The sequence below is a fragment of the Metopolophium dirhodum genome, chromosome 1, assembly GCF_019925205.1.
Source record: "Metopolophium dirhodum isolate CAU chromosome 1, ASM1992520v1, whole genome shotgun sequence".
Classification (NCBI taxonomy): domain Eukaryota; kingdom Metazoa; phylum Arthropoda; class Insecta; order Hemiptera; family Aphididae; genus Metopolophium; species Metopolophium dirhodum.
This window is the reverse complement of record NC_083560.1, coordinates 53,291,706-53,308,300: the sequence shown is the minus strand read 5'-3', so window position 1 is coordinate 53,308,300 and position 16,595 is coordinate 53,291,706. Positions and strand designations below refer to the sequence as shown.

Sequence of the window (16,595 nt, the reverse complement as noted above, 5' to 3'; positions counted from 1 at the left end):
ATTTTTAGCCTTAGCTTTTAAAATTTAAAATTAAATCAATTGACTATACAATAACAAAATAATTTGCACGTTTTCGTAATTTTGACGAATTTTATTAAACTTTTTTCTTCATATGCTTATAAAAAAAATCTATACGTCATATTATGTATTTTTGATATTTTTAAACTGTTGTAGAACAACTTATTACTTATTAGGACCTTTTATTTGACTTGCAAACTTATTGAAAACAAAAAAATCAACATAAAAGAAGAAAAACTAAAAATCTGAAATTTGAGATGTCTTTAAATAGCTTATAATTAGTGTAAATATATTAAAAATGTCATCGTGTATAGAAAATTATTATTTAAGTTTAAGTGGAAAGTTTCAAGTTTCTAAGATTAATATTTTTTTAATCATAATAAAACAACCGAAATCGATTGAAGGAAAATCGTTATTTAATGTATAAATATATCGTTGCAATTTCGTCAAAATTTGAACTTCATCGCACATAAATATTACGTAGCTTTATTCTAAACTTTTTTTATATTACAAGAATATTACTTATTACTAAGTTATTGACGATGATAAATTAGTATTATATAAATTTAATTAATTTAGTAAGTAAAAACAGTTTAATTAATGTAGGTAACCTATTGGTTACAGTTATGACTAGATAAATAGACAGATTCGATTTTTTGTTTAATAGTTAACCGTTAAATTCTTACATTTCATAACTGAAAGCTATCTGACACTTCATGATAAAAAGTGTATTAAGTACTACATTTTGCATTATGCAAAATGTTTCAATAAATTAGGTAGTATATAAGAAGAAGTAGCCAGTAGGTATAGTACTATTATAGTGTATACAAACACGCATAATATGTGAACATTGTGTTTATAGTGATAACATTATTAACGCACAAAAGTGTTTGATGTATGATTGTATAAATAACAATTTAGTCATTGATAAAATTATTCAATGAAACTTATAACCCGAAAATAGGTAACCGGTAAAGCGTGAAATGGAAAAAATGATGAACGACAAACTAAAACTATGTACAATAAGTATGTCAAAAGTAAATTCAAAAGTGCTTAACAGATTACCGAACGCAATACGATATTAAAATAAAAATTTTACCTACCTACTCTTATATATAATTTTAGTTTTTAATTATTTAAAACAAAGTTCTATAGGAACGTTTATTTTACATCTACAATACAACCATACACACGATACACTGAAATTACAAAATACAAGTGTCAAACGAAGATTTAAAATTTTGAGCGTTGATATAAGTGCAAACACCATTACCCATCAAACAGCCTAACCACTTCAAAAATATCCTTGTGGGACACATCACACATTGAAGGTAAAGTAACTAGTAAGTAAATATTAGTATTTATAATCAATGGTAATAGCTATATACTTAATATTCCTGTATAAAAATAAAAATAAAAGAATTTGTCTTACAGTAAAATGTATATAGTTCAATAGCTGTAAATACTTCTACGATTAATCTTCTTCGAAAATTTTTTTTTTTTTACAATTTTTTATCGTTATCCGAGTTTTTATTTATTTGAACGACAGCATACATTTTTAACAGCTCACTGTTGTAAACTATACTGTTGTAGATATATTTATCACGTCTACTCGTTTTAAGTTTTACAACTATATACCCACGCACTGAACACCCGATGACCCGGTTTGACGGGGGAGTATGATATTAAAATATGTAGCCATAAATCTAGCGAAAACACGCCGATAGCATCTGTCGTTATAAGACCTGAATGCACCAAGGTGATCTTCCGCGAGTACAGAGGTTAATTCAACTACTGCGGCACACATAACTCGACGTTCTTGAACGGCCCATCATGTCATTTTCACTTTAACCGTAGCTGTCGCATCGCAGTCATCAAAACACCGTCGTCAACATTGTCACGCGGCTGCACGAAAACCGATTGTCGTAACGATAAAACACATCGCAACCTGTTGGATAAAACAAACAATCGAAATGGAAGCAGGACAACGGCCCGATAACAGATCCTCGTCAAACGGTAAGCGCACAATATAATATTATAATATTTCATTAATAATATTATTATGGCACTGTACATTGAACAATATATTATTATGTTATAGACTCATATCATAGTCATGTTGTTTAAACGGTATACTAGTGTGACAATAAGAATTATTGGAGATATTATTTTAATATATAACATTAATCCGAGGTACTTACCAACATAATATGGATAACTATAGATAGACCTAATATTTAAATACAATTTTATCACACCGTTGAATTCGGTCCTTACAGAATCATTGTATTATTTTCAAACCGACGATAAATATTGTATTCTAAGGAAAGAAGATATCATGTTATTCGCGATATCTCATACATTAAAACACAGTAATTAGGTACGTTTATTATAGGATTTCAAGTCCTTATCCTACCTATAAACCTATCCTTTTTTCAATAACTTTTACTGATGCCTGTTCGTCTTAACGTAGGTAGGTAAGTAAAAAAAAAGTGACATCGTCAATGCCACATATTAATATTATTAGCTTACAACAATTTTTTTTCATGGACAATAATATACATTTTATTTTCATACAGAAATTCAATATGACTTGATTTACTTTACCGCTCGTTATTTAACCTTCGTTTCGAGAAATCCTATATTTTATATCACTAAACATAAATGACAGAACAATTAATACATAGTGAGATTATAATACTATGTAATAGTGACATACTCACATACAATATTTACGTACCTACGTATTAACGTTAAATAGGTAACACAGATTTAAATATTTACAAGATGCGATCACTACCTAATCAATATGTTGTAGATAAATCTATCAAATGTTGGTGAAATTTAACATTATATAATGAATTCATGTGTATTAAATCAATAAAATATATTTTGTTAGTGATAATTAGGTAAATAGCCAATAAGTAGATAATATTATAACGTTAACGTATGAATAAACTACGTATTAAATTATTTTTAAAATATAAAACTTCTTACGAATTTTAATATTTTAATTAAATTAATTATATAATAAATGTTTAAGCTTATAATTGTGCACTACTTCAAGTAAATTCGGTAACAATTTGCTTAATTAACTCAAACAGATATACCTCTATCTTTATGAAATGTGAAAAACGTGTAGTTGTGTCCCGGCACCGTACCTAAGTCATAATAATTTAGTTCAATGTACAAATACTTTACTAAATTAAAAGCATTTACAAATTATAAAACAAACCATGTTGACAACTACGTAGGTTATTATGCACTACGTGCATCCTACTGTTGAACGTTGTTGAACGTTGAATGTTGAACCAGTTTTTAACTTTGGTTGTCTTGCTTACCCTGGGAATGTAAACTAGAAATATTTTTCCTATTAGAACAAAGATAATAACTACTACTTTTTAATACGTGTAGACAATCAAATTATAATACAAATAACAATATTATTATACACATCACCATACACCACTTACTTCTAAAAATATTGTAAAATAATAGTACTAATATATAGTTGCATAATATAGATAATGACATAATTTTAATAATTGCAGTATACCAATATCCTGTATAAATATTAAAATATGATTATTATATTACACGTAAATATAACGGTATATGTCTGTATTATACGATTCGTTATATCTTTTCTTTAAATGTATAAATTATTAATTTTTAAAATGGCTTGAAGTTGTGTAAATATCAATAAGTACCTACCCGAACTATTATTTTCTAAATTACCAAAAAAAAGACTGAAATTGATTTTATTAAAAATATTGTGCTATAAAGTTCACATTTTTTTTTTTTATTTGTGGTATAGTTTTTAAACTTAAAAAAAGTTCTGAAAAAGTAAAAAATGATATATTTAAGTTTCCAACTACCTAGTTGACATTTCCTACATCTAAAAAGTTGCTATATCCCTATAGGTATGTACGTATATAATACCACTGTAGGTACCAGAAAGTTTTGCATCACTTCGAATCTAAGACCTTAGTAATAAAAGTCGTTTAACAAGCCATTACTTATCGAACGATAAAAAGTTTTAATGAACATGGATGTTGTAGGCATATTATGTTGTACCAACTGCAGTAAATACAATTATATTTTTATTATATAAGTTAATCTTTCTGTAAGTTTTCCAAACATTTAATGTGAAAATGAGTATGTTTTATGAATATTTTTTTTTATTCGGCATAAATAATAAACACGTAACAATAAATGCTTCAGTAGGTATGTAGGTAATAATTTTTATTTTAATTAAAATGAATACCAAATGAAAATAATGTACAAAAATAATATTACCGTATAACATGGTTATTGGTTTACCTACACTTTTACTAATAGATGATGTATTTCGTCATGCTAATTTATTTTATACACTTAGTTCAATTTATAATATTCATATTTAAAAAGAGAAAATGGCTGAAAAATGCATTACAAAATATTTGAAACGAAAATAGACGTTATCGATAACGTGATGTAGAAAATAGTGGAATTGCAATACAATTTGAACGCATTAAGAGATACATATAATTAATATACTTTAGCATACATACAAGTAGGTACCTACAAATAATATAAACGGTGTAAAATTTAAAAATAGACAGTTAAAAAATAAATTTGAAAGTATTATTTAATAATTTTATTATTATTATTATTATTAATAAAAATATTTCCTGTATAATCCTTAAAATGTAATTAATTTAAGTATACCTACTTCATGTGTACTAGTACTTTTAAACTTTTACAATACATTTTCATTTATTTATTATTTTATATATTTTATTAATCATTTAGTGTACGTATAATATGTGCATAAAAAGTAATATTATGTTTATTTGAACTGTCATTAATTTATCATAGGTAAACGATACTGTGGTTCACGGGCTTTAAAGACACACTATTTACTATTTGTTTTACGAATGTAACTACTTCGTTTTTTATTGCCAATAGTAATCGTTTTAAATTGACTTTTTTTAATTACCGTTTAAAGTTAGCCCAATGATAAAATAGACAGGTATGTTCCTAAATGTATACAATAGCAGTGCGTGATGCTATACTATATTGATTATTGAAAACATACATAGGTAAGTTATAAATATATAAACATTATAAAAGTCATTAAATATAAGCAATTCGATGGGAGAAAAAGTAAATTTAGTTTTCATTTATTTTTAAAATGTTAGGTACGTATTATGTGGTGTTTTTTTTTTTGCGAAAGGTCGGACCCCGGAGGATTGGGTCCAATGCCGTTAGATAGATCGCCAATCGTATAAGGAGGAAGTATATACACACGTTTAAGACCATCAGTACGTCCCCCTCGAGGCCTATCCCGAGAGACTTTAACTTTTAATTTTCAAACAGTAACCGGGTCTGGGCCTGGTCTGCAACTATATATAATATGGTAGTAACCAGTAAATGTTCGAAATACACTATTCTAATTTTTATTTTCACATATATCGTTGAAACGAATAAAGAACGATTCCCGTGGGGTTATCGAGAAATATATATTCATATATTGTTGTTTGGCACGGATGCCCGCATATACCCGATGACGTTCTGTGAATTCTAACGGGGAGACGGACGTCTTTTTATCCCCAGCCGTATTGCAACAAACCCTCTATTCAGATTTCCTTCATGTATAAAAGTCCTAAAACTTTTCCCCCGGCTCAACCCTATGTTATATGTGTCATTTCTGATACACGTTAAGTCTAAACACACACACACATACGTAGGTACCTATATACAATATGACGGCTTGATTCTGTGTACGCACATTACCTCCATACCACAACCCTCACTTTGCAACTGATGTATATCCAATCACGTTTGAATACCGATAACCATATAGATCACTCGATACCAGCTATGTCTTCACTGATATTTCTCAAATTACATTTTTAAATTTACACTAGGTATACGTGTTACAATAATATACCACGTAATATGTTTAATGACATTACCTATACTTCAATACTTGTGTTATTACTCACTAGTCGTTATACCTACTTCTTAATCTGTGTATTACATTAGTAAGTATATAATAGATACATTATACATTATTGGTTAATTCTACACAATTTCGTCACTAATTATTAAATTTAACTAAAACAATTTATTAAATACCTAACTCTAAAAAAAAATATGTTATTAAATATAATATATTGTATTCAATAATTAAAGCATTTAAACAGAATAAAGTTAGATTGGTCTGTCAAAATGCACTTGGTTAAAAACATTTTTTAACATAATATTTTATAAAACATAATTAGTAGTAGATACTCGTACAATCAAACAAGTACAAAATCACAATAAGCTGTACCTAGTCATTATTTTTTTATTAAAATAATCAAACCATTAAACATTTAAAACTTAAAGGATAAACAAGGCCAAAACCAACAAATATAACCTTTAGTCTTGTAATAACACCAAATAATGACAAAAGATTTTAAATGTTTTTGTTTTTCAGGAGAACCGACACCTTCAAACATTGTATTAGACTATTTACCAATAATCACGAAAGTTGTAGTGGGAATCCTTCATTCAATATATGCATTTATCAACCTAGCATTTCTCACCATATATCCAGTAGAAAAATCTTTAAAAGATAAAGTTGTACTAGTAAGTATATGAAATTCAAAACATAATAATATTAAATATTGGCTAGGTAGTTTATGACTAATACTGCTTATAGTAGGTAGATATTACCTACTAGACATGCATTATACAGTATACACCCTTAAAATTGTATCCCAATTATTATCAACTTTAAATTGTAATTATAATATAAAATATAATCGAATGTTAACTAGTAACTCGTAACTCTATAACTGTACATACAATAATATTTGTTTTGTTTAAGTATACTTTTAAACATTTAAATAGAATATGAATGATGAAAATAATAACACTAATTGAAAGTTGAATTTTTTTTAAAATCCCAATGTATGCTGCGTGGACAAGTTTATTATGTTTAATGTTTTATAATTTATTTTACTATTAAAAATACTTCTCTATACTGTTCGTAACATTTAGGAGGTTGATGATAGTTTTATATAATTATTAATAAGTAATAATGTATTATTTTTTTTTATTATTATAAATTCATAATTTCTATTATAATACATATAGGTATAATAGGTAGGTAGTATAAAACGGGAGTGAAATATTTTTCGATGAATATTAGTTATATCAGACAGTGGTCATTAGCATGCATAACCGTACACATTTTGGCGGGAAAAACGCAAAAGTAACTTGCTCGGTTTTGCAGAACAGGCATAGCCATTACAATTGACTGTATAAATACTTTTAAGAGTGATTTTGAAAATCTCGTGATTGGATCTGTTGACAAATGTATTAAAACGTGGTCCACCAGGTGACGGGCGCCGGCAGGGGACTTGGTCGGGAGATGAGCTACCTGCTGGCCAAGGAGGGCGCAAAAGTGGTGTGCGTGGACATAAACGCGGAAGGCGTCAAGGAGACGGCGGACGTGATCAACGGCGGCCGGACGGGCGCGGACGGGGAGGCTGACTTTTATACGACCAACGTGGCCGAACCGAGCCAGGTGAACGAATTGGCCAAGGCGGTGGAAGAGAAATGGGGCAAGGTGGACGTGCTGATCAACAACGCTGGCATTGTGGCCAGCGCACCGTTGATGGACACCACTGATGAACAGATCAAGCGCATGATCGACGTCAACCTGGTTTCACACTTTTGGGTGAGTGTCGCAACAATATAAATATTATGATTTAATGCTATAGTGATACCCACCACATAAAAAAGAAACAAATTTATAATCCCTCCCCCCCCCCCCAACATAAATTTCATCTTCCCTCAAATTTATTCACTGTGCATTTAGTAAGTATATAGATTGTATAAAGATATTATCAATAAACGCATTATTTAAAAAACTAAATCATTCGTTCAAATATGATGAAGTACAACGACACAACGTATTCACATAATGAAACAAATGACAAAATATTGTATGGGTAGAGTGTGCAAAATTAAATGAAAAATGAGAATTCACAATTAATTACGTTGAAAACGCAGCAATTACATTAAATGCAATATTGTTGTGGACTCGTGGTCGAAAACGTAGTTAGCATAGATACGGGAAGTACGTAGATAGGTAGATAGGTACTTCGGTAATTATATTTGTCATTAGTGCCCAAAGACAATTTTATTATTATTTAACTATTATTATTGCCGAGTCGCACGGAACTGTTAAATTAAATCGTTTTAACGCGAGCCGTTTCACAAATGGCACAGTGAATATATATAACAATGTGTGTGTGTGTGTGTGTGTGTGTGTGTGTGTGTAATACGTCAGTCCATGCAGTTATAGGCTCGTACAACTATAATAGTTTCATGGGTCATTACTTATATTAGGGTACCTACGTGATATAGTGTGCGATGAGCCAGGTTCAAAGGCTCATTATTCTATATTGCCCACAATCGTGATGACCCTGATCATTTTTTGCTGGTGCTTTTAAAACCAAACGATGTTCAAGTACCTACTAACCTATATATACCTACATTTTTCTTTGAAACGCAATCGGATATTTAACTAAATATACTTGTATACCTCCTAGCCATCGATATTTAAAATAATAAAATCGTATGAGCTCATCAACAACGTGTTACGTGCACCTGTAGGTAACACATCGAATATTGGTACGGATTATAATACTCGTATAGCTGTATAGTTACAATAATTTTCGTCTGCAGATAGGTAAACGTATGTTTTCAACACCGTGATTCTATTATTGTATATGTAACTTTAATAAAATCGTATTTCACAAAATCAACACGAACTCTACGATGATAATAATATGTTGAGCCGTCCACGGACACTATAAACTTATAAACGTTTAAAGTTTAAACGCACACTATATAATATATATTGTATCATAATAATATTATTATGACCCATCGTTGGTTATTGTAAAACGATAATAGCACATACACTATATTATAAAGACATAAAGTGCGTTTGTAATCATTGTAGGTGGCGATTGTAATGTGATACTCGCACTTAGTTTTGATGAGATGACTAGCAATATTATTTTTAATTGAAAACCACGCGCGTGTACCTGTATAAAAAAATCTGGTGTGATTATATTATAATCATTTGCAATGTTTATAATGCCCACATTCGATGAGATTTCTTTTTCGATTTTATTACTTGAACACGTGCAATTTTATAGCAGATAACAGGTATCTATAGTTTCATCGCTCATGGGTGTACCGCACACTAGTACACTGCCTATATGCAGCTATAATATTAACAAACTCGTATTTCTGGCCTCTAAACGCAGCAAGCCATTAAAATAGTCACGGTCATTGGTTCACAAATTCAATTAAATATATTTTACGTACAATTCAAATGCGCCTACTGCACTGTACACAACGCGTATAATATACATATAATAATAATACCATTAATAATGATGTACGGTGTACGAGTGAAACCTCTGTCTACGGACACACCGCCTCATAGTGGACATTTTTTAATTCCCTGTGGTGTCCGCTATAGAGAGGTAGTAATAATATAATATGTATTATGTAGCCGGGAAGTGTTTAATCCTAACGGGCTCGTATAAAGTTTAACAGCACGTCTGAGGAGGAGTATAGGCACACACATACCTGCACCACACAGGAAGTATAATCTATATTTATACATATAGGTGTATGTACCCTTGCAACCTTTGCTTATATATACATATTATAATATATACAGGATGTAACGGGAACGAATAGAAACCCGTATAGAAAAGAAAATCGACGTATATATACTTAAAAAAAAATGACATCATATTATCTCGGAACATTACGTGGAACGCGATAAATATACATGGGGCGTTCCATTAAATTTACATTTCGAATGTAACACGTGACGTCCAAAACATAATAATAATATGTAAAACTCCCGCAACTGCAGTAAAAACGTACCCACAGGAATATGATAAAAGCTCGCGAAACGGAAACGCTTACGAGCTCATTGCCGTAGAAACAAAACCACTATATATTATATATAATATACAGGTATCATCCGGGTGTATTTAAATCCCAATGGTCGCATTCGAAACACACTCGGAAAATAAGTCTCGACATTGCTCATAAAAGTATACGGTTTCCCGTAATTTTGAATACGGGGTCGTAAAATAAAACCACGCGTCTCCGGTGCGATAACTTTCGGACACGACTTTCGGAACGAAATGTTACATATATATATATAGGTACTTATTATATCCTATTATATTAAAACGCGCGTTTACAAACGTCGTTAAAATATCTGTGGGCGCAAAACGATTCTACTACGTCCTGCTGCGTGTACGAGTAAAAATATTCGTACCTATGTGGCCGACTACTGACTAGGTACCTACTCCCCCCCAAGCTGAGCTGCAGATGATTTTACTGTTGGTGCGAGTGAATATTAATCTCGGCACCACGTTATACCGGCCGCCTAACCTAACCTAATAATAAAGTAACGGTATACTGCGTTGCAAATGCTTCATAAATTAAAAATTATTAGTAAGTATATAGGACTTTTGTTGGGACTTGGAAGAGCGAGTGATGTATGCTAACAAAATAAATTAAAATATAAATATTAAAATTTAAAAAAAAATTAAAGAGTTGAAAATGTATGATGTCAAGCTGCTCATAAACATTAACATTTTTTTGAAAATGAAGCTATCAAATATCAAGTAGGTATAGAAAATGTCGGCATAAATATTTAGTGAACATTTCAAGAATAATAATTGTCGTTATACCTAGTTCGATTCAATTTACTACTTGAAACTAGCCTACATTTCGAAGATTTGAGCATTGTTACTGCTATAAAAGGTGACATCAGATACAAAATAAAACACATACACACATCATTGTAAAACCAATAAGATCATTCATCACTCCATTCAGAATTTAAAAACCGAGGAAGTAACTCTGCTGTAAAGTAGATGTCGAGTACCAGAGACTCAAGTGTAGCTCATCATTGAGTAGGCCACTTAAGGGTTCCGGTTCCAGTTTTTCTAATTTTCCACAGTTCTATAAAATTTGAAAATTAAATTTTAAATTTTAGTTGCCACCTCAATTGCAAGACTTTTCCACTAATCTACTAACCGATACCTATTTAGAGGGGGGGGGTCAATAGGGTGCTTTATTTAGAAAAAAAATGACTTTACGGGAATAACTCTCAAGCTTTGTAGAATTGTCGGATTTTTATGACTATTTTTTTATCTGAAAGAAGAAGACTTCCTACAGCCCGCATCAATCTCTGATTTTGTATTTTATTTCAAATAATTGTATTAAACAATTTGTAAAAAAATGCTTTTTATCTTGTATTTTTTTAGACAGTTTATAAAGTTTGAGAATAAAATATCGAAAAACAGAGACCGATGCAGGCTGTAGAACAATTCCCTCTAGCAAGTAAAAAAAAAAATATATAATTTGGTTGATTCTACAAAGCGGTATCGTTATTCCCACAGAGTGTATTTGTTCTTGAAATATTTCAATGAAATTATGAAAAATATTTTTTCTTCTTTTAAACGTGTTCGGTTATAGATGATTAGAAACAATAAATTTGCTATGTCGGAGACACAATCGGAATCTGATAACATATGTATGTGCGATGTGCCTATAGGTACCTACATACACCCCACGCCCATAATTGCCTTTCAATCGTTCGAACTGTATTATAGGTACCCCTTTCCTCCGTTAGTTATGCACCTCGTGTTTAAATCATCACGCCATCCATTCGCCTAGGCAATAACATATGTATTTTGCCTTTTTTTTTACAGATGGTACGCGCCTTTTTGCCGGCCATGAAGAAGCGCAACGAAGGCCACATCGTGGCCACGTCCTCGGTGGCCGCTTTCACGTGTGCGGCCAACATCGTACCTTACGCAGCTACCAAATACGGTGTCACGGGTAAGACGTCAATCATACAAACCTGCTTACCAATCACCTATACATTTATATGATACGATAATTATTACAAATGAGCTTTTGGATTTATGATCGAATCGATTAATAGTTTTTTCTAAGAAAGCTAAGGATACCTCCTACTCTGTATTGTTATATTTTATTGTGCATATAATTTACGTTTTTTTATCGTCTCTGCAGGTCTGATGGCTAGTCTCAGGGAAGAACTCAGGGCCAACCCGTCGAACAACATAAAAACCACAACCGTCCATCCGTTCTTTTTGGACTCTGCCCCGATAAACGTCAAACACTGGGATGTCAAGTGAGTAAAATATGATATATTATTATATATTTATATGCCTGAAACTATATACGATTGCTAAAATTGCAGTTTTATTGTTCATGTGAATTGAAAATATTACTCAATCGTACTATATGTACTATATCGTTCTATGTACTATATCGTTTTGTATGTACTATATATATATATAAGACCACATTTATAGAACTATATAAGTATTTTTTTCTGAACTATGGTATACATATAATTTATAAAGTAACATGTGTTAAGTATTCTAACTTTTCAAAACTAGAAAATAAATTAAGTGCCCCACCAAAAAAAATTCTTGTTACGACACTAAGTGTAAGTATTACTTAATATTCGTCCTATACCTTTATGTCTAATGGCTCTTTTTTGGGGCTTTGATGTTTGAACCCGTATTAACCCGATACCTTAAAAAAACACGTGAAATGGTGACAAATCCCAATAAGCACAGCTGATAATATTACAACAAATAAAATGATAGTTATTAAATAATGGTAATAAGTACGTAGTGAATAGTGATGACTGATGATAATAATATAGTACCTATATTTTTTTGTTCTGAGAACATTATTATTTATTAACCGTTTACACCAGATATCTCGGCAAAATTCTGATTATCGCCAAAGAAAACACCTAAAATTATCATATACTGATCTTCTAAATTTATCTTAGTTTTTAAAAATGTTGTTTTCATAATAACCTACATTTTACTAGACATTTCGTAAGGTAGAATCACAAAGACTAGAATATTAATAATATATTTAATATTCTAGTCTTCATGGGTATAACAATATTCTAATCGAAGCTAACTTATTGTATTGTTCGTAAAGATCGGCGTTGCCAATCGTTTCGATTCCTCAAGTTGCCCGTGCAGCAATCCAAGGAATTAAAAGAGAAGACGTCGTTGTAACCGTTCCAGAAATATTGAGACTGATCATGCAAATACTATGGTAAGTAAACTACATTTAGAAATTAATAATATAAAACATAATGTGTTAACAAGTTGACTGCCACAGTATTTTAATAGGGTTGTCCTTAGACACCATAAGTATACCAAATGGGTAGCTCACTGGTTTTGCCACGTACGTCACAACCATTTAGGACGGACGTCCACGCAAGTCACGGGTTTTATTTTTAGAATTTTATCTAATTTTTCCAATTTATTGAGTACCAATAATGGTGCTCAGGGACGTAATTTAAATTTTTAAAAATGAGTGCCAAAACAGGTTAGTTGGTAACATGGTACTCAGGGCAGTCAACTTGCGAAATAGTTAAGTGAGGAAGTACGCAACTACAGATTAGGGTCCTGGGTTCTGGATAATAATACTATTATATGCCAGTAGGTATTGGTACCAAAATTAAAAATTACATTTTAGTTACCTGATGAACGTAGTACACAGCAAAGTAAATAGGTACCTAACCTAGCTAGGTAATAAATTCGTATACCTAACCGTGCAATTTTTAACTTTTTTACATTTACTCAAAAACTACAAATTACCTACTCAACCTAAGACACACTTTGTCATACCCAGGTAAATAGCCTTCTATTTTTGTTACATTTACGATTATTAGAAAGGCTTCATAAAACTATAAAAGTTAAAAAGTCCCAAAATATTGAGTAAAATAAAACATCGTAAAATGTTAAGTTCTTCGTCAGTCGTCAATGGGTAATTCATTCCAAAAGTATAAATGTAAATAGAAACTATACTACTATTTAGGTTAATAAATATTGGCTACTTATTAGTTATTATACGTTGTCATAATCTATAAATTATATTATTTGTTGAAAACTAATGAAAACTTATTAAAATTGGGCAGTCAATTTTTAATTTGTTTAATACACCTATCGTCATGAATTACATTTGATAAAATGTTTATTTTAACCTGTATAGTCTGTCAGTAGTTAAACAACTTAACATATTGCGAGTTTTAGATTGTACCACATACTAGGTAGGTACCTAAATATGATTTCTATGAAATTACTAAATATTCAAAATTACTTATTTTTTTTTTTTCAGGATTGTGCCTCAGAAATCGGCAGATTATTGGCGAGACGCTTTTAGTTCAAAAATCAATTCAGCTTAATTTTCTTTAATTATAAACTATTGAATTAAATTGCTTAAAAGTTAAAATATTTATTATATTATGTACCTACATTAATTTTAATTTTAGACCTCATACAATTTGTTTATCAAATGTTGGTACCTACTTGAATGCATTATATTTATATATAACTAAAGGAAACTACAAATATTTGTAATTGCTAGTAGGTAGGTCCTACTGTAGTTTCAATTAAAAATTTCAAAATTAAATTCAGTTCTCGGTTTATTTATTTCAATGAGTAAATATTTAGTAATATTAAATTTATAGCAGCTATTTATTTACTCACTTTATTTATATTATAATTTATAATCAACAATGTATTGTTAAATACTAAAATTAATTTATAAAATATTATAAAATAATAAAATATAAAATAATATTAATTGTCGTTTTTTTTTTCTTAATACCAAACACCTTTGATCATGAATAAAGTACCTACAGAATTTATTATAGTTAGTATTATTATAATAGCTACTTATTTTGCTATAAAAAATTAGCATTGGTAATATAATATATTATATATAGCCATACCTATAGGTAATATAATTGTACTGATAAATGTAACTACATATTATAATACTTAATAACACTTCAGTATGAACACTGTTCGGACGTTCAGTGTGACAGTGTGTCAGTGCCTCAGTGGTTAGAAAATATTTTTAATTCAAAGGCTGAATGTTTTGCAGCTCAAAAATAGGTTGGTAATAACTAGAGCCCGGATTTATATGCATTTGTATATTTGTACTAAGCGTGTCTATGGGGGTTTAAAATGTCCACGGTTCATATCACACCGAATTTAAACACCAAATTTTATATTGCATATTTCGAGGGTTTTTGCATATTTGTTCATAAATGCATATGACATGCATATTTAATAGGTTTTTAATAAATAAATAATTTTAATTTACAATAAATTTTGGAAATGCCTCACTGTATGAGATCGCCGATCGGAGCACGAATAGATATGATAGGTATTAACAAACATACGTAGTAGGTACACTCGCGTCCCGGCATGCCATGTTGTCATCATTCTATAAATAATCACATCGTGTATTCGCGTATCGTTATATATTTTATAAATCTTATTTAGTTAAATTATATAAATAGTCGGAAATTCCCAGCCGACGGAAATATTCGGCCGCCGGGTCGACTGGTGATAATAACCACCACCCGGCACGGCGGCAATTAATTAATATGCAGTCATCGGGGAGAACCCGTTTGGGCGCAGTATAAATAATTTACCTGAAAATTGTTAACACGTTTGGGCGCATATAATGAAAACACATTTGGGCACAATAGGTATTGCCATAGGCGTGCGCACGGGTGGTGCTGCAGCGTATGCAAATTTAAAAAAAGTATTTCTTAAAGCACCTCAGAGAGTAGATGTATACAAAGAAATAATACCCAGTGTGCCTTTGCCACCAGAACCAGTATTAACCAGATGGGGGACATGGATTAATGCAGCTAATTTTTGTGCAGACCATTTTGATAATCTCAAAATTATTTTTACAGAAATTAGAAGATAAAACTGTTGTTAGTATACAAAAATATATTAATATGCTAAGTTTGGAGTCTGTTAAAAATGACCTTACATTTATTCAATCTCATATTTTATACTAGTGAAAAGTATAAAAAAGATTGGAAGCATTTTTACTGTTTCAAAAGGCAAAAAGGTGATGACATACACAACAAAAACACATCATTGTAACATCAATACCTACATTCATCATTGCGGTCAGAATCAAAAATTGTTAAAATTCTCAAAAAACCGAACTTAATTTGTAGGTTACTAGCAGGTACCTACATCTTTATATTTAAAAATGTACGCACATTGTATTGAATTTTAAATCTTAGTAATTAGATAAAAATCATGAAAAAAAATGTTTAACAATGGACAAGCCAATGTAACACACTAGTCTCAGCTATTCATTTAAAAAAACAAGATTCCATTTTGAATTATTGTTTCAAATGTTAACTTTATTTTGATACTTATTTATACATTTTGTACACACCAAAATAAGGCAAATGTAAGAATTTATAAAATACTGCCAGTGACTTAATGCAATTTACAAAATATAATTAATAATAATGAAAAATATTTAAACATTTGTAATTTATTTATTCAGAAAAATAAGAACATAGTTTTTAAAAAGGCTTTTCTTCATCAATACAGTATTACAGTGCGATATACCTACTCTGCAATCCAACAGATATTGTTCTAATTACA

The 16,595-nt window shown here is 30.3% G+C and overlaps 1 protein-coding gene across 1 annotated transcript; it reads left to right on the top strand.

Annotated features, from left to right (window-relative positions):
• The first annotated feature begins 1,818 nt into the window (after window positions 1-1,818).
• LOC132934533 (17-beta-hydroxysteroid dehydrogenase 13-like) lies at window positions 1,819-14,747 on the top strand. Its single transcript, XM_061000847.1, has 7 exons — window positions 1,819-2,034; window positions 6,485-6,636; window positions 7,391-7,732; window positions 11,817-11,946; window positions 12,142-12,262; window positions 13,096-13,215; window positions 14,284-14,747. Exons 1-7 carry the CDS (start codon window positions 1,992-1,994, stop codon window positions 14,348-14,350), a joined length of 975 nt encoding a protein of 324 aa, XP_060856830.1. The 5' UTR covers window positions 1,819-1,991; the 3' UTR covers window positions 14,351-14,747.
• Window positions 14,748-16,595: the final 1,848 nt, after the last annotated feature.